The sequence below is a fragment of the Haliotis asinina genome, chromosome 5 (genome assembly GCF_037392515.1).
Source record: "Haliotis asinina isolate JCU_RB_2024 chromosome 5, JCU_Hal_asi_v2, whole genome shotgun sequence".
In the NCBI taxonomy this organism is placed as follows: Eukaryota; Metazoa; Mollusca; class Gastropoda; order Lepetellida; family Haliotidae; genus Haliotis; species Haliotis asinina.
This window is the reverse complement of record NC_090284.1, coordinates 43,133,900-43,160,571: the sequence shown is the minus strand read 5'-3', so window position 1 is coordinate 43,160,571 and position 26,672 is coordinate 43,133,900. Positions and strand designations below refer to the sequence as shown.

The window sequence follows — 26,672 nt, the reverse complement described above, 5'->3', positions numbered from 1 at the left end:
GGTCCCACGACGTTATGGACACAGCGGGGTGGGTTATTGTCCACCTTGGCAGAATTTCTTCAACCCAACCAGTGGGACATTAGGAAGGGTGGATGCCCGTTGTTTGAAAATATCCTTGGTAGTTCTTGTCTGATTGTAATAAAGTATCCAGGCAACCTAACTTTCATAGTAAAATTCATGAGTGAACCCTGGCTGTCTTGTGATGGTAGCTATTATCTATGAAAATAAAAGCACACCTTTGATTCATTTGAATCTGTAAGCTATTAACAACCACTTTGCCATTGTTAAAAAAGTCTGAAACATTTCGTTGGTAAATAGGTATATACAGTTTTTAACTTATGTACACAGCAAACGTTCATATGTATTTCTTATGAAGTTTCTTATGAAGAGAGATTCAGCCTGAACCTCAGGAAATCTAGACTTGCCTCATTTAGGGCTTTAGCAGTGCAAGGCTGGGAGGAAGGAGACATATTGTGGTTCTTTGGAAATGTGAGATTTAATCATTCTAGACTTGAGCTGTTTTTGATATATTCTCTAGGGTCTGAGACACTGATTAGTGATTACATGTACTTGGAGACTTCAGTGCCTCTCCTGCCAGGGCAGTTCTCCAGCATTTTCTACACCATCCCTTCTGAGTTGCTGGCAATTGTTGGCAAATAATTATGATAAATAAATTCATTTCTCAAGTATTCTGAACAGCAAAGAAATACAAGTTAAAAAAAGAAGGAATCTCACAAAAAGTTAGCATTCATGTTTATGTTTTCTTTTTAAAAACTTGCCCCCAAACCCTCAGGGTTGTGTTTCTTTTTGCTGTTCAGTATACATAACACTCCCCTCCACATGTCCTACTTATGAGTACTCCTTTAAGGAATGGGCATTTAACCACTCCTCAATCCAAGCACCTGCCAATGACTGCATGCAACCCTTCTGTCTGATGTAACTATCAGAACGGTGTAACAGGATGCAACACTTAAACTAACACAAAATGCCTAATTACCAGTGAAGTGTTAATACAGTAATTATACTGGAATCATGTAATGCATGTAATTGTCAACAATGTAACACAGTGTGAAACATTGTTGCTACAGGAGGTCTGCCTCCTGTAGACAAACAACCACTTTCTATCAATGGTTAATTATGAAAAAAATTGTCACTAATTGCAACAAAATCATTAAACACAGCAAATCAAACAAATCATTAAACAGTGAATAGCAAACTGTATCTCAAAGTTTTTCTAGGCTAACTAAATACTAACATGGATGTGAAAGGATATGCGGCTGAAGAAGCACATAATGGACCATGCAGAAGTGAGCTTTGATAACAGTGTAAAGAAGAAATAAAATTCCAAAAGCATTAATTATCAGTACCAAATTATGTCAATTCTGAATCATATTGTCCTGATAATGGATTTTGTCTGTAGGGAGTCTAACAAAAAAAGAACATACTTTCCAAGTCTAAGTACACATAACCCAGATAAACAATTTACATAAATGTGAATACCATCTACAGAAGCACACTTGTATCAATTATCTAAATTTGAGATCCTGTCAAACACTTTGACATTAGTGTATGGGTTCTTAAAGGAAGTTCTGAAAACATTATGGCTTCAGGCAGTGTGGAGGTGGGAGGATGTTGAGACTGATGGAGCACTGTGGAAGAGGTTATGAATCCTTCAATACTCAGTGATGAAATGCCATGGAGAAATGATTGAATAAATATTACCTATTGCAGGGCATGATAAACTGATGAAGTGCCAGTCAGTTCTAAACAAAATGTTAATACCAAAGTCATCAGTGACAGGGTGCTGGGGGAGGTAGTTGTGAGAATGTAAGTGTCTAAGTCAATACTTTATTATGCAAGTTTCTGTAGGTAAATCACATGTTTTACACTCATGCAACTGTTTGTCTTACCAATTTGCCATTGCAATAATCAGTGCATTTTAAGGAAATCCAAAAAGTCTAGAAAGATTCCACAGTTTTAGGGTTATGTTCCAAGAAGCACGCCATTTCATTTTCAGTTATGCCGTACTTCATGAAAATAAAAAAAAATAACATGGAAGTAAATAGTTTATATCATCATAAGTCACCAGTTCACCACAAGACTAAATCATCAGTAAGGAATACTCCATGGTTTGGGAGTTCTGCTTTAGAAACAAGCACAACAGCTCATTTTCAAATCCTTCTTTTCCTTACGAGAGCATAATTTGAATTGAAGAAAAACAAAATCCAAAATCATCACCAGGCACAAGTTTACAACTAATCCATCCTGTATTGCAAGTTTCAAGAGAAATATTCCACAGTATGGGGGCTCTGCTCTGGAAAATGGATATACTGGTCAATATATTGTCCCGTTTCTGTTTCTCACACCAGAATGTAAGCTATGTCACATGGTTTCTGATGAGAGGAGGAGGGCAAGAAGGTTTTATGTTTGACTAAACAATTTGCACCTCTTGCCGTTTTGAACAACATCATTTACACTGCTGTTGTCATATTGGTACAGAACATGTTACATGACTTTACCATGTTAAACAGTGAGTGAGCGAGTTTAGTTTTACGCAGCACTGAGCAATATTCCAGCTATATGGCGGCGGTCTGTAAATAATAAAGTCTGGACCAGACAACCCAGGGATCAACGACATGAGCATCGATCTGCCCAACTGGGAACTGATGACTTGCGTCTGACCACCCGATACTGTTAGTCGCGTCTTACGACAAGCCATGCTTAACAGACTAGGAGAACATCTTGTATGCAAAAGCACTGTATTGTTCTCATGAACAATGGACAAAGACCCATAACAGACTGCCTCGCATGCAGATGATACCAAGGTGAGACAATAGTTCCAAAATGGCTTCCTAATGTTCAGATCCATTCTGTTATATATGACAGATATTCATTTCTTGATCTACTAACAGGCAGAAGTTTGACCTCAAGTCTACAGCAAATGCCTGCCAAAAATCCTACTTGGAAATTAATCATAGTTCCAGTTGTTCCTGGAATCTGGATTCACGTTTCTCATTTGTCATGACTAAACAAGAAGAGAAAGTCATCAGTATCTCCCGCAACGGCAAAATACTCCTCATGAATATGTCTTCTCATTATGATTACACTATGTCAATGTTTTGGTTTGAATGTGGAAGGAAAGTACTGTAAGCCAGTGTATGATGCACCTATAAAAACAGGAAACCCACAGGGCCGATAACTGAAAAATGTTGCCAGTCCTGTTAACATGTAAACAACCCTGACATTGAAAAAAAAATAGGAAACCGAGATAAGGTGTTAATGTAATGTAATTAATGAATTACTGGTAGTAGGGTAAACATAACCATGTGCAAAGGCAAATTATAAAAAAGACATCACAACTGGGTGGTCACTGAATCAGAAAAGAACAGGCAAAGTCAGAATCAGTCTCAGAGTCTATGGCAAGAATGTTCTCTGCATGTTCTTTATGCAGTGAACATGGTGGATGTGCAACTCTCACTCTGAAAGGTAAACATGTGCAACAGCAAATAACAAATAAAGCTAAGTCACAGAAAGCATTCTCTTGACCAGTCACATTTAGTGTTAGATAAATGGGTAGGCTGTTTTGTGGACATTAAGGTTTGATTGACCATGAACTATACAGTCCACCTACCACAATTGTAATTATTTTCAAAATATTTCCCATAGTTAATGACATGTTCAAATATATACCCTTGAAAATGTATTGGTCCACAGGGCCGGGTATAAAATAAAGTTCTAAGCCCGCCATGTAACTAGCAAGCAGCGGGCCACCGGGCGGACACTATGTAAGGTTTACAGTTCTGTTCTGGAAAAGAACACTACCACCATTTCTGTCAAAGTTGAACTTGTTGCCATGGAAATGCAAAATTGTTTTATCAAAACCTACCAAAAGGCACCACTGTACCACCAGACCTATCCATTTGCCAAGTTTGGTAAAGAAATAAAGAATGGTTTTAAAGTTCCGCTCCAGAAAAGAGCACAACCACGAATTTCAAAGTCAAACTTGTTGTCATGGAAAAAATAAAATTCACATATTGAACCCCTGAAAGGCACATCTATGGATCATGGTAAGCACAGCAAACACATGTACCAAGTTTGATAAAGTTAAAGTTTGGAAGATCTGCTCCAACAAAATGACATCCTCAAAGCCATAGCCTAAGTCATGTTTCCATGGAAAGTGCAAAAACATAACCCCTAAAGCCACATCTATGAATCATGCTTGACAAATATACCAATTTTCATGAAGCTAACATGTATAGTTTGGGAGATTTGCTCCCGACAAGATGACATCCTCTTCATCAGCCATAGTCACAACCTTAGTCATGGATCCATGGAAACCGCAAAAAAATACAATTCATATCTGGTCTTATCCCAAAAAGGCAGATCTAGGGGTCATGCTTGACATGTGTTCAAAGTTCACACTTAATTGTTGATACAAATGTTATGTTTTCAAAGCAGGACTTACACCAGGACCAATAAAGACAAGAGTCAACTGTGTTTTACGCTGTTTTTAGCAATGTTCCAGCAATATCACGATGGGGACACTAGAAACAGGTTTCACACTTTGTACCCATGTAGGAAATCAAACCCATGCCTGAATTGTGATGAGCGGAAATCTTAACCACTAGGTTACCCCACTGCCCAATAAAGAAAAAGAGGCTTTATTGCATATATTAACCTTTTTTGCTTGACTGCTATGTTAAACATGTTACAGTTGAAGTCAGTTTATTGGCAAAGTAGTAGAAGAAGGCTTGAGTGTATGGCATTGTGCCCTTCAATGTCACCAACGCCAGGAAATAAGTTTGCCAGACTGAAGTGAAAATGCGAACTGACCCACAAAACACCTTCCCATTGAATATAAGAGGCCTGGGGCTGAGGCAAGACAATAGAAGCAATAGACAATTACATACTCCTACAACTATACAAAACTTCATGGAAGAAAATAGGCATCAAGCAAGCAGGCTATGACATAAACTCATTTAACTTCTAGTTCAGGGCATTCAGCACAGGAACAATTGTGCTAAGACTCAGGGGCGGATATAGCCATTCGCTGAAGGGGAGTGCACGCTCATGAGAAAAGGGGGTGCACACTTCATTTTCACCCGACTTTCAATGGTCATTTAATAAACTTTCAGGACAAAAGGGGTTTGTGCGTGCTTGTGTGCGTGTACCCCTGCATCCTCCCTCTGGATCTGCCTATGAGACTGCTGAAGGCACATAATAATGAATGAGAGTTACAATTAGACCTAAAAATGTTGTAGCATGGAGTTCCAATGAGATAATTGGTCATGGAATCCCATAAGAGGATCATTGCCTGCAGTTTAGATCTGAGCACTTTTCGTCAGTTCTTGAATGTGAGATAGTCCTCCTTTGAAAAACTCCTCTACACAAAAGTTTAACAGCAATGCAGCTGATTGCTTTTCTTTCTTTGTTCCCTCTGAGGAAATCAGATCATCTTTTTAAACTGTGTCCTGATTAAATCTGAAAGCAACACTGATATTTAAAAACATATTTTGATTACACACCATATTAATCTTCTTGAGTTGAAAACAGTGTCACATGCAAACAGTGCGCAGAGGACGAGGATGATTTTTAAACACAAGTGCTTGAGATGTTCCAACTGAAGAAGCTTGTGGTATCACCAATATATATTATATTTTTTGTTATGCAAATGATGCTTATACATAATAATCCAAATGATCAAAATCAAAGCATTGTATTCATCATTTCAACAGTCAAGTTTGATCAAACTGCCTGAATTTTGAAAACTTCTGTGTGGCACACTTTGTAAAAGGTCAGTGGCAATGATGGTCACATTCTGATAAAAACATCAAACAATCATGATTCATGATACAGTTCAAATTTGTTCCAAATGTTAATTGCCTATAAAAAATGTCTGGCTTTCTGTGCTCATAGCGAACATCCACAAACATTTGATTATCGTTTGACAGAAATACCATACATACCATGAAAACTACCAATGTGCCCACTCATCCCAAATTTTATTCTCACAAAATGAAAAAAAGAAAATAGATAGAAAATTGAATACAATAATAGCAAAAACTGGTCATAAGACATACTCTAAAAACATAAACAGCTTAATGAAAATTCACTCAAAAAAACCCCTTAAGAAACAAAACAGAATGAAAATGCAAATAAAACGGAGAAAATGAAACTTGCACAATAAGCAACTAGAACCAGTTGAGGATTTGTATAAAGAACATGTATAAACAGTAAAATGGACATGGTTTGGAACCAAGACAAATTATTGACTGAGAGTCAAATGGACCAATAGAAGCCTTGACAACTAATTCCCCAACACTGGACAGACGGATCTGCACTGATGAAGATAAACAAGACTGTTTCTTTGAGGAAAGCACACTCTACCACAGTCATGCTGGCAAACGAACAACCGAGAAATCAGGTACAGCTGCACAAAATTGTTTTTAAAAATATGGTGCATATATATGTCAGAAACTTTTGACATATTCCTTGGTTATTATGGCAATAGTCAGTCAGTAAGGACAGGCAGTCATGGCCAGTAATGGTGATTAGGTACAGGAAATAATAAACTTCTCACAGAAACAGGTCTGTTTAAAAAAAAAAGAGTGCCAAAATACATAAGTAACAAAAACATCACAGAACTGTTTTTAGTTTTTAATTAGGAATTTCAGACTCATTTACGTTAGAGTGCGTACAAAAATATCTTTTTGTTGTTTTCCAACACACTGATGAGATGGGCAAGACATGTCTTTGGGTTCAATCTGTTTATGTTTGTGTTTTATTGTTGGTTTATGTTTTTGCCAACAAAGCTAAGTAGCATTAACCTAGGTGGGTTCAAATGTCTTCCCTATATACTTTAGGCAAAAACAAGAAGAAGTCATCTCAATCAAACATGCAATTCAAAAGTTTAGATCATATTTTTATTTTATCTAACTAGATTACACAGGACAGGTGCACGTAATTGTATAAATATTTACAAATGAAGAAATATTCACATTCTAGGCCAAAGTAAACGGAAGATAGCATATCACGGCAAGACTCATAGATCAACCAGTCATTTTATCATGCTGGGGTGATGCAAATTTTCCAAGAATTGCAATGCAGTGATAGGAATATGTTGGCATTTTAGATCCTGAAATATAACAGTAAAGATGATATTTGTTAGTAAAGAACATGGTGCTAACCTTATAAAGAGGACAATTCCTCACAATTCTATGAAAATATTTACAGCTGGCTGTTTGTATCCACTAATTCTATTTCAGTATCGATGGCTTTCAGTGTTGTGAAATACAATATATAACCACAATTACAATCTCACAATGACAACAAATGATTATGCGAGTAAGATCAATGGTCCAAGCAAGATTACATTATGGAGTATATCATGCCCCTGTTAATGTTATGTTATAGTGCAGTGGAGTAGCCTAGTGGTTACAGTTTTCCCTTGTGATGACGAAGACCCAGGTTTGATTCCCCACATGGGAACAATGTGTGAAGCCCATTTGAAGTGTCCCGTGATGTTGCTGAAATATTGCTAAAAGCGATTTCAAACTACATTTACTTACTGTGAAAGTTATACTCTACCACGTAAGTGAGTTTAGTTTTATATTATTTATACTCAGAAGTACTGCAGCAAAATCACAGCAAGTGAAAATGTTTTTTAAGCAAATTATACGTTTCAAATATTTCATGAAAGTGTTATATATTTCATTTAAGAAAATCCCACAAATCATCACATCATATACTCAAGTGAGCAAATAACATCTCCATATTCCTATTTCCTCCCTGCCAAGCTCATAATTTTTTAAATCCAAACACCAAGTAATTAGGAAAAAAGGCCTAACTGACATTATATCAGTAAGCTCTTTCAGACATGCTGACCTGCATTCAACATCTTGTCATTTTAATTGCTGATGTCAGTACCGAGTTATTATAAATCTGTTTGTTGACTAAAGTCTTCCTTGCACATTTCACATTCAGTCGATGGGTGAGCAACAGTGCCTTGTGCTATTTCTGTGTCACTGTACCTGCCCTCGGGTTCGGAGCAGTGTCAGGCAGTCCTTCGAACATAAACAAGACTGATCAGGAAGTGACAGATCCCTCTTGGCTCTGTGAAAGTTTCTCAAAGAAGTATTGATCCCTTTTGAGATATGTTCCTTTAACAGACCCAAACTCTAATTTCAATTTAGGCTTATTTCTCTGGAAATGTCAAAGACAAAATTTAAAATTTCATAATCTGCAAAAACCACCACCTAATTAAGTCTGCTGATATGCGTATTAAATTTTTTGAATACTCATTCTGAGATAGATACCACTATGCCTTAAGTCAAATTGGTCTCTTCATCATCAGAACAGTGACAGTGCGGGTGTCAGTAGGGAGGGAGTTAGATATAACCTTGGTTGAAACCATCTTCTGTTTCATAAGGAATATAGGGTGTGGAGTTTATAGCCTTGCTGGAAATCCTTCTATTTTATGGGAACAAGGGTTTGGATGAAGAAATATTTCGGCAAGAAACTCACCACTCCCACACTCTCTGATGCAAAGTGGGCAGAAAATACTTGCCCAGTTTGCCTTGTTTGGCCTGGTCTAAACCCACCCTTTGGGAATGTCTGGCTTGTGCCAAACTTTCCGAAAAAGATGGGTTGAGATTCTGACCAGAGGGAAAGTCTGACCTGCTACCAGAGGCTGCTAAACACCAGACAAAAACAGAACCTCATCCTCATGCTTTATCATAACACAGAAAACTAACACTTTAAGAGTGAAGATCAAACTATCAAGGTTATTTGATGTGATAGAGCCTTAACTACAATACCAGATTGTGATACACGTATATTGTTGTAACCTGTAAGTCGTGCTAACTCCACTATGTGAGGAAGCTTCGACATATCTGTGGAACATCCCCTGCTGTGTTTCACAACTTGCCTCCTCTTTGATACATATAGAGGAAATAAACATTCCTTTTAGAACATGACCTGAGTGGCAGTGCTGGAGGTCAGATACATGTACACCAGAGGCCAGAAACTGGGTTTGCTTGAGAGCTTGTAGATTGCAAGATCTTCAAATGATAGATTATATGCCAATTATAACTGAGCCTTGTGTGAAATCCTTAATTAGAAGATATACATGTGTGTGATCTCTTTGGACTTCAAATGATGAATAAAGAAGGACCTGTATCTGAAAAAGGTTACTGATATTAGTATTTGTAACAAAAATGTAAAAACATATTAATATATTTGTGTCAACCATAATAAAATTATTAAGCCCTGAATAGAAACATGTAAAAAGCAAAAGTGAGTATGTTTTTAATCTGCTTTTAGCAATATTCTAGGACACCAGAAAGGGGCTTCACACACTGCACCCATGTGGGGAATCAAACCCAGGTTTTTGGCATGACAAGCAAATGCTTTAAACACATGGCCACCCCACCAGCCCTGTAAACAGTAAAAGTACCAAAGAAAAGCTAACATTTTGCATGAAAAAGATATTAGAGTAAATGAATGAGCATGGGTTAACACCTCTTGCAGCTTGTCATATCATCCAGAGATAACAATGAGTGAGTGAGTGAGTGAGTGAGTGAGTGAGTGAGTGAGTGAGAAGGGTTATACACCTTTTACAGCAAAATTCCAGCAATATCGGGGCAGAGGACACCAAAAATGCACTTCACACATTTTACCCAGGAACTGTTGATCGTGTCCATCCAGGTACAACAATAACGAGACTGACACATTCTCCCATGTTAGAACTTTTCTTTTCTTTACAAGCCAAGCCAATACTTTAAAGGCTGGAAGTATAGGAATGTTTCTTTACCTGTTTTCATCTGGACAAGTGGAAAAGGAGAGCTGACGCCAGCTCTGGGACGGCAATGGGGATCTGGGTAAGCCTCTCACTGAATACCACTAGGCTACCCTCCCACCATATAGATAAGGGAGCTTAATCCAACCATTAATCCCAACAAAAGGCTGGAAGTATAGGAATGTTTCTTTACCTGTTTTGGTGTGGACATGTGGAAAAGGAGAGCTGATGCCAGCTCTGGGACGGCAATGGGGACCTGGGTAAGCCTCTCACTGAATACACGGAATATCTTTTCAGATTGGTCCTGCCATTCGGGACGATGTAAAAAGTGTGAGAGGCGTAACAGATTCATTGCAGACACTGAGTTTGGGCTGGGTTCTGCACCATCCTGGTCTGAAACAGAACATGGTGATACTGACATTTTAATCTGCAACAGAACATGGTGAATCTGTAATTATGGTCTATAACAGAACATGCTGATACTGACAGTTTGGTCTGAAAAAGAACATGGCAATACTGACATTTTGATTTGAAACAGAACATAGTGTTCACTTAATTATCAAAATCACTTTCGTAATATAATTATGCATTCATCATCAAGAGCTTAGAATATTAAGTCCAAGTCCTTTTGTTTTTATAGGGTGGGCAAGGCCTTTCCTTACTAGTCCTGAGACTACTGAAGATAAGAAAGGAATCTCATATCTACATAGTATTTTACAAAACAAAAACATGTCTCAAGAGGTATTGGTAGGTTTTAAAATATGTCTTGTACTACAAGGAAGTAATAGTTCATCGTTTTAGTATTGAAGATATACATGTATGTCAAAACAAAGGTAATTATTCATCAAATAATCAACCCTTAGGTCTGTCAGCTCTTTGTATCCTGCACACACTTACCAAGCCTTCATTATCTGTTCTTGCTATTTCTGTACATGCCACTTTTAATGTCCCATTATTCAAACACAATCCTCTGATGTACAGCATATCAACATGAACCTGATTTATGGACTAAAAACCTATTATATCTCGAAATAGCAGATGATTATGTGCTCCTATCATTAATCCATGTAGTTCCATTAATTGTCATCAATATTGTGGCATGCTAAATGGAAGGTATTATCAGTAGCACTGATTCATTCTCATTGGCACAGCAACCAAAGGGAAACAACTCTGTATGAACTAGCAGTGGACAAGAACTAAATACAAAGTTAAAACAAACATGTTCAAACCCATACACAAAATTTTTAATCACTGCATAATTGCACAGATCTAAGAAAATGTTTCAACAAATAATTATTTATGTCAGAAAAATAGCCTGTTATTTAATGGATTCAATAAATACTTTAATTTAAGTAAAATGGGAACAACATAATCAGTGAGTTTTAAATGAAAACAGTATGCATGTAGTGGGTGGATTATCGTGCCATGTTTTTTTGCCCTTCTCCACCCACTATGACCCTGGAGTATGTCAATATTTATTCAGGGTAAGAAATAATAAGGTGTATCTTTTTGGCAGATGGTGTACATTATGTGGAGATATCATAGAGCAGGGTTAAGACAACATCAGCCTACACGGCAGCTACTGTTGCAGCTTCCATCCAACGCTGTAGTCATTGTAGTGCTGCTTAGTCAAAACAACACCAACTGTAGCAGGAAAATACAATTTGTTTGGCATTTGAGGCTGAATGGTTAACAATGCCTGAGTTGTCACTGTACATATGATTTGTTTGTTTGTTTGGTTTAATGCTGCATAATGTCCAAGAAGACATCATGTTGGTTGCTTGCTTGCTTAATGCCACTCTTGCTTAATGCAGTATTCCAGCAATATAGCATTGGTGTGTAAATAATCAGATCTGGACCAGACAATCTAGTGATCAATAGCATGAGCACTGATCCCAGTGATTGGGAACGGATGAAATGTGTCAACCCAGCCAGCATGCATGACCACCCGATCCCATTAGTCGCCTTTTATGACAAGCATAGCTGCCTTTTGTGGCAAGCATGGGTTGCTAAAACCTATTCTACCCTGCATCTTCACGGGTTGTCTAGATCTGAAAAATGCAGTGATTAACATCACAAGCATGTACATACGAAAAGTTACTGGCTTTTTATGTAGCACCCTTGATGTACTCAAACATCTGTAACAAACTTGAAGACACTTCAATAATTCTAGGACGGCATAATATGCTGAATAACAACTGGTCCAACTTGTTAGCAAGATCCACACAAAAAATATTTCGGCAAAGTTGTAGCTATGATCTGTCGAATGCATTCTGAGCTTGACATTCAAATCATTTACTGTAATTAACAGAAAATTTCAAACATTCTAACATGTAAAAATTGTGAACTGTCAAAGCAAATCACTTGAAATGAACATATTCAGTTTATATGTACCTACAAAAGTGAATGAGTGAGTGAGTGAGTGAGTGAATGTTGTTTAACTTCAGGGCCTAATTCCACAATACAATGATATAAAGTCCCATATATCCTTGATATAGACTTACAGCTGTTGCAGCACTATGAACAATTCGTTCAATTTGGGCAAGGAAGCAATAAATAGATAAATAAGCAATCCAGTAAGATCCAGAGTGAGTGAGTGAGTGAGTGAGTGAGTGAGTGAGTGAGTGCTACTTGGAACAGGAATTCAGTAATATCGCGACAGTCTGTCCATGTAGATCCCACAAATGAAATCCATTAGTATGATGAAGATAGGCATGGTGATGTCAAAATCTGGGTGAACTTTGAAACTTGAACAAAGTGACCTCTTTTGGGATGCCAAGAGAAGTTAAGGGCATCCAATTCTTTAATATCAGTGTAGGTAATGTCTCATGCTAATACAGACTAACTCCATGAATATGAAAGAAGCTGATGGCCATCTACACTTTTTTCAGTAGTGTCTATGCTTCTTTGTTTTTCCAAAACCTGAAACCAACATCATAACATCTTTCTTCACTGGTTTGAGCTACACACACATTTCTGAACCCTTTATATTAAAGCATCTTTCCTAAGATATCACAGTATTTTCTTAATCAAAAGCCCTTTTTTAATGTAGCTGAACATTGACAAATTACACAAAGTGTTACCTCCTACAGACATTATCACAAACTAAAACACACTACTTAAGTACAGGGAGCCTGTTGGAAGCAGGTCCTGGGGGATATATCAGCACCCCAGAGACTTTGGAGATAAAGCCCTGCAGGGTGCGCAATCCAGTGGGAAGGCTACATTATTATCAGGCATTACGGTAGCAGTATCAATCTGCTGTGAGTTTCCCACTGAGTGTATGTTTTTACAACCTATTCCACGTCCATTATGACTTCCCATCGATGATGTGGAATGTGCTCATCATATCTGCTGGAGGTCAAGAAAAGCGACAGACCACATGGCAAGTGAAACATTTCGACCAAGTGGGAAGACTTGCATCACCATATTGTACAACACACCCTTTCTCCACATGGTTGATCACAGGCCTCAACCACAGAGGCAGGCAGGAGGCAGGAATGTAAAGGCACAGCTACCACTAAAAAGAAGGCAATATTATCCCCTATCAATACTTTTCAAAATGAGTGAGTACTGTTTTATAGTGGTGGGGGAGCAGGAATGCACTAGCACATGGCAGAAGCCACTAAATAATAGGTAACCTTGTCCCCCAACAATCACTCACATTCAAATGGTCCAATGGCAGTTGAGTAGCATAGTGACTGAAGCGTTTACTTGTCACTCTGAAAACAATGTGTGAAGTAACTGGTGTACTCCACTGTAATGTTCCTGGAATATTGCTAAAAGTGCATGGAACTAAATTCACTCACTCAATCACTCACTCACTCAAAGGGTCCTTCATGTACAACTTCATAAGCTACGACTTCTTATTTAATATTTGTTTTTCCAGATTACCATTTAATTCATTTTAAAGATACTGTTCTTTATCATCTTCAACCCTTCTTCCATACTTTCATCAGAAAAAATATAACGATACTGTTTATGTTATTCAGATCAAATCTCATCAGTGAAAATTCCTTCAAATAGAAAGTAAAGAAGAGATACAAATAACCTGATAGGGCACATCCAGTAAACACTGCAAAATATACAGCAAGTCCAAAGAGCAAACATGACATCATTTTCTCATCTTACTGGAATGTGTCACTGACAGTTTCAATTTTATTTTTGTAATATATAAGGCATGTGTTTGTAAATTACATAAAGGAAGTTTTGTAACTCATACTTGCACATGAGTGAGTGAGTGAGTGAGTGAGTGAGTGAGTGAGTGAGTGAGAGTGATTTAAGATTTAAGGCCACATTGACAATATTTCAGCCAAATTGTGTTGCACATAACACTGTTTTAGGTTTTAGGTATAATGCAATGTTAACACTATCAGACATCCAATTTCATGTGAAATAAGCACTAAACAAACCCAAATTACAAACATACATCCCACACCAGGGCTCAACAATGGACTTACATTTGTGTAATATGAACTAGACATACTCTCTGTGTTGATATTCTGAACATTGCCCAAATCTGCATCAACAGCTTACTTTCCCACAGAAAACAATGGCTACAGATATCAGCTGATTTCAGCAAGTGTCATCAGGAGAGGATGAATTCTCCAGGTCCAAACAAATTTGAAGGAACAAATCGTACGACAGTTACTTGAAGTTGAACTTGATGAGAGAATTTGTCTAACCTGTCCATCTGTACACAATAGTAGTTACTGACCTTTTAGAACAATAAGGAAACCATAACTTTGTATTCAGGTACACATCAATATGAAAGTCAAACGAAAAGGACAAAACATAAATTCTTAACCACCCAAGTAGCACAAGACACCATCTGACAACCAGGTCTTTGTGTGCGCATAGTTTCATGAAAGAATACATATTAGTTTGAGAGATATGGTCTGGACAAACACACCACCATGAACAGTCACAGTAAAACTTGTTGCCATGGAAACAGGAACAAATTCATTATTTCAAATATTTCTTCAAAGATAAAGGCACTACTTGAATATATGAACCAGATTTGGATGTAAAATCTTTCCAGGTTTTCAAGGACATGAAAAACTGAACATATGAACCAGGTTTGGATGAAAAATCTTTCATGGTTTTCTAGGACATGAAAAATATCCCCAATGAATCTATGCTGGTATTACTTTTGTCTTTTTATTGTTTATGCAGCATATTATCGAAAATGTCTGCTATCATCATAGTTTGTGATCGAAGACACTGAGCTCATTGAAAGGAATACATATTTTCTTCATTCAGTAACTGAATGAGAGAGTCACAATAAACTTGGTGCACCTTGTGGCAGCAAAAGGCAGTAAGAGTTGAATACTGCCCAGGGAGTAGAGATTGATAATATGATGTGACATTGAGACTGACATCCAATGATTGTGGGAAACAAATATCAGCATCTTGAACATGCACTAGTTGCATGGATATTTGGGCTATTTAAATATCCTATAATAATAAAACAATGAATAAGAAGACACATTCATCAATATCCCCTACAATATTCTTCTTGCATATGTCTACAAGTTGTGATTATGTTAAATGTGTTGCTGTGTATACAGAAAAGTGGATGGAGAGTAATAAATGGTTTTAAAAGTTCTGCTCCTGAATGTAGAAGAGTTTGGTGAAGAAATAGGGAATGGTTTTCGAGTTCTACTCTGGAAAAGAGCACTATCACCAATGTCAGTTGATGTCAAACTTGTTGCCATGGAAATGCAAACAAATATTTTATTCAGAATTCCAAAACTATGAAAAGGCACCTGTATACCACCAAACCAATCTATGTGTAAATTTTGGTGAAGAAATAGTAAGAGTTCTACTTCAGAAAAGAGAACTACCACCAATTTCAGTCTAAATCAAACCTCCTGAGATGGAAATGTCCAGGGGGTTTATTCAGAGTACAAAACCTATAAAAAAGCACAAGTACAAACCACATCTATCAATGTGCCAAATTTGGTAAAGAAATAGTGAATGGTTTGAGAATTCTGCTACTGAAAAGAGCACTACTACCAATTTCAGTTGAAGTCACATCTGTTGCCATGGAAATGCAAAAAATATTTCATTCAGAATTCCAAAGCTATCAAAAGGCACCGGTACACCACCAGACCAATCTACGCATCACGTTTGGTGAAGGAACAGTGAACGGTTTTAGAGTTCTGCTCCAGAAAAGAGCACTACCACCAATTTCAGTTGAAGTCAAACTTGTCGCCCTGGAAACCCCAAAAGTACCAAAGGGCATGAGTACACCAACAGATCTATCAATGTGCCAAGTTTGGTGAAGAAATATTGAACCGTTTTAAAGTTCTGCTCTTGAAAAGACAGATGTGCACGGTTGGATGGGACGCATTTTAATACAGCCGACAAAACGCTTTGCAGGGGATAATAATAATGCATTGATTAGTTGAAGACAAACATTTTCTAATCATGATTAATATTTACCTCAGACCTGCAAAGTAAAATGGAAATTAGACATTCATATCCCTAATGATACTGTTGATTTCTACATATGCACTGTGGTCTTCTTCTGACCCAGAAATACTGGGAATATATTAATGCTGAGTCAAACCATTCCAGATATTTTAAAGTGCTTCTTCAAGTTACCGATCTAGCAGAGTTATCTCCCCTATTTCACAGTGCCATATTTGTGCTCTTATACATCAGTCTGCATTAGGAGGGAGGTAAAAAAAAACAAACAAAAACATACAGAGCCACAGATAACTGTTTGGGTCATTGAGTGATGTACTCGCTTGTGTTCATCTACATTGGGAATCCTAATTTTCCTTTGAGTAACCAAATAAATTGTATCCTCATTCAAAACGTGATTGGGTATTTTGTCCCTTCATTGTAAAAAGTTTAAATGTTATTTACACTGGATCCGTAATATGAAAAATGATAAGAAAGACTGCAAGTTGCAAAGTTCATCTGTTGAAATAGAACCTCTCAGTATACCTCAGTTATATTATCTATGCACTTGTATGCAGGCAAAGATTTGACAATTTTGTGTGTACGCCTGTATGATCAAATCTACTGAGTATTTTCAAAAGTACAAGTATACTTGTATGCAACTGACTTAATAAGAATTAAGTTTTCATAGAAACATTTGTGTAATTTACGTAGAAATGCAGTTTATCTGTACCAAATGTCACAGTCTGATTGGTTGATTGCTTTTCTATTATTTTCAATGTACCCCGCGTACAAGCAAGATGCATTGCATTACATCCTGCGGCCGACAGCAACTCATTCGGTACTTCATGGCAGTTTCTTTTTTTATCTTGAATAACATTAAATGTCACTTGATGCACAGAAATTACAGATGTTTTGGAATGGAATGGAAATCGATGGAATGGAAATAACTCTAAATCTGTTTTTCTTGTGTTGTCCACAAATTCTAGAGATGGCTACGAAAACTTTTGACTCTCTTTCCGATGAACAAATTTCGACAAAACGTTCAAATGCAGTCCATGTGAACATTAAGAAGGGGAATTACATCACAGCAACTTTACTAAGACAATACCTACGGGAAAAAGCAGGAAAATGCAAGTTTCGAATTGTTTGATTCACACTGGTTGGATGAAGTGCATGATCTGATACCCATGCTTAAAACACTTCAAAATTAACATTGAGGTGTTTGGTAAGATAAATATGTTGTTCACCGGTCCCTCGGGCTCCATGGGTTAAAGTATCCTTCATGTTCAGGGAACATAAACAAACATAAAGGGAACCTCAGCCCATGACCCCTCATGACCAGTGAACAACTTATAATATACAGAAAATATAAATAGAACCTACACACATATGGAATTCACAAGTAACTAATCAGGGAGAAAGAGAAAATATAGTGCTGAAATCCCCCTATGATTCACCCATGAGGCTCTCACCTTCTTTCATTCTAACAATGATGTTTTTTGCACAGGCGTCTGTGCTGAAGAATCCTCCTCCCTCACTGTCCCAAAAGAGGTCATTCTGCTTCCTTTGCAGCTGTTCTGCCCATTCCAGCCACTGGACATCGTAACAAGCCTCGTACAGGTCAAGCAAGCCTCGGATCACAAAGGAATAGTCATCCACAAATCCCTCAATAGGCTCGGTGCTGGAATGGATTTGGATCATGGTATTTATTCTGGAATGATTGTATGGGCTGTTTCAACAAGCATTGCACATCTGATAGGTTACATTCTTATGCCTTAGAAACTTTGTCAACAAGGTACATCTGGAACCATGATTGCAACACATGTAATACTACATAGTGCAGTACATAGTGAGTGAGTGAGTGAGTGAGTGAGTGAGTGAGTGAGTGAGTATGGTTTTACACCACTGATAGCAATATTACAGCGATATCACGGGCAGGGGACACCAGAAAATGGGACTCACACACTGTACCCATGTGGGGAATTGTACCCGGGTCTTCGGCGTGATGAGCGAACGCTTTCACCACTAGGCTACTGGGACCATCGCCCCACATAGAACAGACCAGAACTTTATTGCATTGGTATTAGCAACATTAGGGGTAGAAGGTTGACATGATGTTTATAGATCAGAGGGAATGGCCCCATATATTTTCAATCATACAAAATCATGATACCTCATTTTTTCTCTCACCCAATATAAAGAGTACAAAAATATGATAAAACATAAAGATGAATATGTGTACACAGCAACTGGTGGGCTCATTACAGATAGAGTACAATGAGTACATCAATTATCAATGTCAGTAACAGATTTGGGTTAAATAGTCATTCAGGGTTAAATTCAGGGATGACGGGAAAGCATTTGGCTGAAAAGGTTTCATCAGTATTATTTCTTCTAAAGATGAATGCTTCAGCGGTAAATATGCCTTTCAATATTTACAAGTAATTGTCAACTTTCGGAATTGTTTTTTTCAAAGAGCAAGTGTAAATATACCTCTTAGCAGATAAGATTATGTGATTCAGTAGTGGGTTCTTACCTAAAAAGCCAAACCAAATCAATTTTTTTGTCAAAATACATGTTTGGATATGTGTAGTAATCCATTGTTAAAGTTTCTTCCAGAACATTTTGGTTTCATCACAATCCCAATATACACGGCATGAGGTCTCAGCAGAATCATTACAAAAAGAACATATGGTATTGTCAACCAGATTCATTATAAAAAGTTCTGTTTTGGATTAAACAATTCTGTGGATAAATTTATTTAATTCTAACAGTTTCACATCGTTTAAAATCTTTCTACAAGTATCAAAAATCAAATGCCAATCAAAATCATGACAATCAAATAATGTTTCCAATTTTTGGCACATGTGTGAATTAACATTTTCATATTACAATTTATCATAGAAGACACATGAACCTTTTCTTGAGGATATGAAATCCTTTTGGAGAGAATTTATAGCAAGATCATTAATGTTTACGTATCAAAGTTTCTTTATAATCTTTTCCCAAGGTTTAGGTAAAATATATATAACATATCCAAAACCTATGTGAGTACCTCTAATGTCAAATTTAAGCTTCAAATGATCAAAGGATATAAACTCATGTTCATCACACAGATCTTTAATTGCCCAGTGTCTAATAATGTGGTTAGAGTTATTGAAATTGTTATTCTGCCACAAATGATGAGACAGGATTTCATTAATGTTGTCTGCCTCTATGATATTTTTGGTACAATATAATTTCCATGCCTTTCAAAACATCTTTCCAAAAAGGATTATCGACGTCAATTATATTCTGAAATTTTAGTATATCCTTAAAAGGAAAGTTGCACAGGTTACCAGGATTAGTCTTTTTTAAGTATAGTTTGAGAGTAGATAATTTCATGGTGTTAACAAAGTTTTTGATATCAATCATGTGTAAACCCCTATTTTGTAAATTTAAAATGCTCTGTTTGATTTTAAAACGAATGATAAATTTCAAAAATATGCTTTCAAGTGTGGCGATAAAGTCCTCTGTAGGGTAAGGTAAAGTGTTAAAAATATGAACTAATTCTGAAAGAACGATACCTCATTTTTCAATATTTTATAAGAGCTACTAAACTGAGCACTTATAGTCAACTTCCAAGACAGTGATATCACTACTGGACCACAATGGCTGTATTATAAAAACAGAATTTGGATAGAATTTTTATCTTAAGCAATGTTTGTTAGTTAAACTTGTTAACTTATAATCATACTATCAAACAAAAAAGTAATTGTACTTGCACTGACCTGGAGAGGGTCATAATCAGGCAATACACCAATGGCTAGGTGACAATGTAACAAAACAAGTACATGGGTAACATGAAAACAAATGGTATGGATTTACAACTTCGTTAATTTTCACAACTCGATATTTCATGGCTACTTCTTGCCCCTTCATCAGGTGAATGACTGACATGTTACACATCCAAACTCTGCTTACATTTGATCCACCCCATCCTCGTGTGAGGTGTAACAGCTCCGGAGCAGCACACCTGTATCCCCTCTGTACATGTGTGTTTGTAGGAACTCTGCAGCCTTCACAGCGCGAGTAGTGTACTGGGTGTCTCCAAGGACCTGGCCTCCTCGGGCATAGCCGGATATCATCAGACCTACAACATGCAATGATGAAACTTTACTAGACAGACTGCTTGTCTACTGGGGAGAGACATATCTACTCAATTCCTTTTGTTGACTGACTTCATGTGTACATTGGAACAAACAGTAAAGTACAAATTCTAGTACTGTTTCTGGTGATAGTGACTACAAAAATGGGCCTCAAACCTACACTCTCAGAGGCAGGCACCAAATCAACAGCACACAAAGTCAGTGATCCAATGAGCCACAGAAGCTTTCAAAAAAGTAGTAGTAGTCTAGTAGACTCACATACTTTGTTAACTTTTTTGACAGGTGTAAATTGGAACAGCCCCCATGGTAAAAAATATGAGGCTTACTGTCGCAATCACGGTAGCGGTGGGGTAGCTCAGTGGTTAAACCATTCACTCATCACGCTCATGGATTGCACACATGGGTAAAATATGTGAAGTCGCCTTTCAGGTGTCCCCCATCATGATATTGCCGGAATTTTGCTTAAAGTGGAGTAAATCCAACTCGCTCACTCACACATCAGCTGAGCAGGTAACTGTGATAGCGATTAGGTGTCTTACTCTTTGGATGTGGCCTTGGTCCCATATGGGACTCAGGCCAAAAATTATTTAGTACTACACAAAAAGTCAAATATCAAACGTAACATTTGCTACATCTGACCACTTTCTGAAAGGCACTGTATACTCAAGACTTGAATATTACAGAGAAACACAGGGACAAATATCATACAGTGGACTCTGTATAAACCATATTGATGCTGACGTGCCAAAGAGTGCTCCGAGTTCATCAATTTCTCCCCGGTTTGTCATTGCCATACAATATTAGATGTCTACACTAGTACACATGTCTAAAGACACACCATTCCAAGCAGCAACCATTTTGTTGTCCAGATGAGGCTTCGGTCTTTTTAGCCTCACATTAAACAACACATCCCTGCACTTCTGCAAGACTTCCTCAGCGGTTTCGACACTCAAGTTGAACACCTCAGCTACTTTCTCTATGTCATCCCGCACTATCAGGACATTTTGCATTTTCAGCTCATCATGTGGATCCTGAAAGTCAATAAAAAACTCAAATGACCTGCGTACTGTTGGAACAGTATTCTGTTAAAGACTGAAGATAACTGCACTGATATATTGGGCTGGTTCTCGATACAGATCAAGGAGATCATTAATTGTTTCCAAGCTAGTGATTGATTATCAATCAGTATCAGAGAAGTGACCCTGAACAAAATGCCCAAAAAGCCACGTCCCTGGTGAGTGGTGACTTTTTTGTGCATGGATTACTAATAAAACAGCATTCTGAAACATAATTTCGAAGCACCCAATGACAAAAACCAACCTTTGTGTATTGTGAGGGAAAATTAAACCTTTACTTTGTCACAGAAGCTTTTACGCAATATTATCAATGATTATACAGTGCTATTTAGAAAGTGGTCAAATGTAACATATGTCACATTTGGGATTACACTTTCTTAGTAAAGTACAAATTCTAGTATGTTTTTTGTTGAGTCCCATACAGGATTCAAACCCGCACCTTCAGAGTCAGGCACTTAATTGCCAGCACACAAAGTCAGCCACCTAATCCACACAGCCACCGCGAATTCCACAAAAATGGAACTCGGACAAGTGGTAGTCTAGACTGAATACTTTGTGTGCCCCTCTGATAAGTGTAAATGGGCACAGCTCCTACAGCTAAAAACTATAGTTACACAATGCCATTTAGAAAGTTGTCATATGTAACATGTGTCATATCTGGGATTACATTTTCTTAGTAAAGTACAAATTCTAGTACTACTTTGGTTGAGTCCCATACAGATTCGAACCCGCACCCTCAGATCAGGCACCTATCGATAATAATTAAGAATTTTTCCTATCAAAGATGTTTCTGATTATAGATCTTTCTAGCCATTACGACTAATACTGCAGTGCTAAGGCGATGACAATAAGACAACGACGACGATGATGATGATGATGATGATGATGGCGATGATGATGATTATGGTGATGATGATGTGATGATGATTATGATGATGTACCTGGTAGGGATCAACATTCCCTGAGTCCTGAGTGTTGTAGTACCGAGAGAACAGGTGTGCTTCCGTCTTGTCATCGTGTCCCTCCAGCCTGTCAGGTAGAAGTGCCTGCAATTCCTGCTGTCTCCACACACAGAAGGCTCCTTCCTTCTTCTCTGTGGCACTGCTGTCAGGCAGGGAGTCGGCATCCTCTGCACTGTAGAAACCACCTGCCTGAACACGCCAGAACCATGTTCACATTGCTGTCATAGGAATGTAACTGAGAGGTTTGTAAGTTCCATTTTAAACATGTATATATATGTACAGCTTAAGTTTGAGCACTATTCGACTACTAAATAGAAAATTCCATAGAGATTAATATCCAATGAACGAAGGAAAAACACCTTGAGCACATACTAGTTGCATGGATATGAGTGCCATATACAGTGTTCCCAGAAATTATTGAGAAAATCTTTGTTTTTTTTCTAATGATGCTAAGATTGGAAAAAGGGCTTTCACTATGCACTAAGCATACTAAATAAGGGAGACAACTCTTGAAGGCTTAGAAGGCAGCTCATTACGTCAAGAGTTATCTCCCTTGTCTGAGCAGACGGCTTCCTGTGTTGACATGGCAGAATTTACAGCAAGAGAGAAAAGAAAGCTCATTCTAGATGATTTTGAAAGTGGTGAGGCTGATGCTAAAGTGTTAGATTGTAGACATCGTATTCCTCTGTCTACAGTATACAGAACTTTGAAGAATATTCAAACAGGAACCGGGATAGAGCACAAAGCAGGGGCAGGTCGGCCTAGGAAATTCAGTGTTGTGGATTGCCGAAGACTTGGGCAGATTGAGAGTAGGGGCAAATTGAAAAGTGTTGAGAACATCAGAAATTAAATGATTAGCAGAGAAAGTCCTCAGGTATGCAATGAAACAGTTAGGCAGGAATTACAGAGACTTAATTGGGTGAAAAAACGTGGAATTCCCTCGCCGTTGATGAAAGATGCACAAAAGGAAAAACGTTTAAACTGGTGTTGGGCTCATGAAAATCAAGATTGGGATAATGTTTTCTTTTCGGATGAAAGTTCTGTTTGGCTTTTCCCTAATTGTGTGAAAATTTGGACCAAAGATACTGTCAAACCTATCTACCAGCGACCAAAACATAGCCCGAAGTTTCACATGTGGGGTGGCATATCGGCTCGCGGAGTGACGCCATTGTGTGTTTTTACGGGAAACTTGACAAAAGAAAGATACGTTGACATTCTAAATGGTCACCTTCTTCCGACAGCACAAACATTGTATGAAGATGATTGGATTTTCCAGCATGATAATGACCCAAAACACACTGCTCGCTACACAAAACAGTGGTTGTCGGGCGAAAATGTTCCAGTTTTAGACTTGCCCAGTTACAGCCCAGACCTAAACCCAATTGAGAATGTGTGGGGAGTCATGAAGGACAGAATAAACCAAAAGGGACTGAGAAATATTGAAGATATGAAGGCCGAGGTGGTCCAATATTGGGATACCCTTTCACACGATTACCTACAAACTTTGATGGGTAGTGTGCCTAGGCGTATTCAGGCATGCATTGCTGAGCGAGGAGGTCTAACAAAGTACTAAAACAAGACTGAGACTGTAAAAGGATGATGTTTTAACATGTTTATGTAAGTAAAACACCAGAAGTTAATAAACGTAATGAGTTACATGACGCAACATGATTCTCAATAATTTCTGGGAATACTATACATATCCTATAATGAATAACAGATAATAAATGACCCTCAATAATGACGACATCTTATTTTTGCATCAGATCAGTTCATAAATACAACGTTGTAAATTCAGACAGTACTGAATATTGTCGATAATTCCTACAAGATGATTTTCTGTTTCAGTAACTTTGTTTCACTGAAATTTGCAAGGGTAGAAATAACCCATTGTCAAGTTTTTTTGTCTGTTGGACAAAAAAATTTGTATCCCACACTGTACCAGTGTCCAGTTGACTTTCCAATGTTAGTTATGTTGCATATTTAAAAAATGGAAGGGGAACATCGTCTGGTATACAGGAAAAATTATCAGGGTAAGTGATTTTACATGTGACACAGCATTGGAGTACACTAGCAATTTTCAAGTTATTTCAATCCCTGGTGTGTATCAATGACTGTAATGATGTCACTATTCTTTGAGTGAGTTTAGTTTTACGCCGGACTCAGCAATATTCCAGCTATATGGCGGCGGCCTGTAAAAAGTCGAGTCTGCAGAAGACAATCCAGTGATCAACAATGTGAGCATCAATCGGTGCAATTGGGAACTGATGACATGTGTCAACCAAGTCACCAAGCCTGACCACCTGATCCCGTTAGTTGCCTCTTACAACTAGCATAGTCGCCTTTTATGGCAAACATGGGTGGCTGAAGACCTATTCTACCCCGGGACCCACTGTTCTTTAAGGTAAGATCTAATCATATAGCTAAACCAATTACACTTGACTGTAGGACTTACTGGATGGCTCAAGTCCCTTGACACATACTGGAAGATGTCCTTAGCAATATCTGCAAAATATTTGTCCTTGGTGGCCTGTAAAATATGTGTTAAAAAATGGTGAAATTTCTCCTTGTAGAAACCTTCATTGATGTATAAATGATCAGGTAAATCCATCAGTATCATGGCCATTTAGAGTTGTGCTTAAATTAAGCAAAGGTAGATCTATACTATATTTATACCACAGCAGAAAGAGTTAATCCTCAAAGATGTGAAAACAACCAGGAATATGACTGCTGACAAAACCAATTGATGGCCTCATGTATATAAACACTTCCTATTCCTCATAAAGACATGAAAAAGTAAAGTGGTACATTTGAAGGCAGTGTGATGAGTTAGGTACAAATCATAATCAAATAATGAAAGATTTTCCTCAGTTATAATGGTTTGTTTATTTCTTATATCAGTACTGCTTTATAATCAATGTCAGTATTTCCCCACTAAAGTAATACAATCCTAATGTTTTTATTGGCCAAAAATGTAAACTTACAAAAAGAAAAAAAAATCATTGTTTTTGAACCATATACACTTCATAAACTGCCCAAAGGAAAATACTTTTTGCATTTAAGAATACCACTTTGACTAGTGATTTAATTAAAAAACATTTTCATTCCTGCCTTTAGGTTTTCTAAGGACAAAAATCCACAAAACAAGACATAAAATTGGTCTGGACTGACGTATGTCCTCCATACACACCTGATAGGCATCAAGATATGACACAGCAAGCTGACCCTGGTCATACAACATCTTCTCAAAGTGAGGAACATGCCAGAACTTGTCTGTCGAGTACCGATGGAAACCCTGAACATTAGAGGAACAACCAGATCATTTATAAATCATTTCACAAAAACTGTGAAGTACAGTGGAATCTGTATATTATGGACTGTGCCTGGGACTGACTCATCTATCCGGATTAGACAAAGATTGTCCGTTACCATGTTCACAGCCATGATGAGTTACTCCCCTTTGTTAAGGACAACCAACAACTTTTTTCTCAAGATATTATCTATATATACTTTCAGTAGAAAATATCTGTCCACATGAATTGCTGCTCTGTAAATTTCCACGTAATACAATGTTTTCAGTCATTAACCTTTGTGAATGGAATTAACAGAGATATTTATTACATTGTTCTCATAGCAAGTTGATTGTCTGGACTGTTATCCATAATTGATTGAGGATTATAAAGCATGCTTTAATACTAAATTACTGGTAAGAACAATTTTGCCATAACTCAGAGAGTAGTACAGATTATGGAGAAAACCGGAGCAGGGACCTGACAGAATCCACTGTATTGTTTCAAAAGTTGTAACCATTCAGCATTAACAAAACAAACTTTCACATCTTAAGAGACTGTAGCATATATATGCATGTAACACAGATTAAAGACCATTACAAGGGTAAAAGTGTTATGGTTTTTTGACAAAAGAAAAGACTGAATCTCATTGGGGATTCTGGGGAAAACCCTTCAATCTATTTAAGAGTTCAAGAGTCTTGAATAGATTTGTACAAAGAAAACATGTTACATTCTTTTTATCATCTACACTTAATAGCTGTAGTAAAAACTTAATCATTTCTAAACAGAAAACAATCAGGATGCTAAGGGGGTCAATACAAGAAATTACTAGAATAGACTGTCACATCATTACTGTAAGGAGTTCTCTACATTTTAAGTCTACAACATCACCAGTGCTACATGCATTACCTTAACAAGGCATGAAGTTGTTATTACATAATAGAAACTTCCATTACATCGTATGAACAATAGTGAAGAGTCTCTGT

The 26,672-nt window shown here is 37.5% G+C and overlaps 1 protein-coding gene across 1 annotated transcript in view; it reads right to left on the bottom strand.

The window, feature by feature from the left end:
- The window catches only part of LOC137284541 (spermatogenesis-associated protein 20-like), a 38,454-nt gene that overhangs the window by 6,060 nt on the left and 5,722 nt on the right, over positions 1–26,672 (bottom strand). The window contains exons 7-13 of the mRNA XM_067816383.1: positions 25,587–25,691; positions 24,852–24,926; positions 22,376–22,585; positions 21,197–21,389; positions 20,174–20,342; positions 17,683–17,891; positions 9,990–10,189 (exon numbers count right to left, since the gene is read on the bottom strand). Of these exons, the coding sequence (XP_067672484.1) occupies positions 9,990–10,189; positions 17,683–17,891; positions 20,174–20,342; positions 21,197–21,389; positions 22,376–22,585; positions 24,852–24,926; positions 25,587–25,691 (1,161 nt within the window). The remainder of the gene's footprint in view (positions 1–9,989; positions 10,190–17,682; positions 17,892–20,173; positions 20,343–21,196; positions 21,390–22,375; positions 22,586–24,851; positions 24,927–25,586; positions 25,692–26,672) is intronic.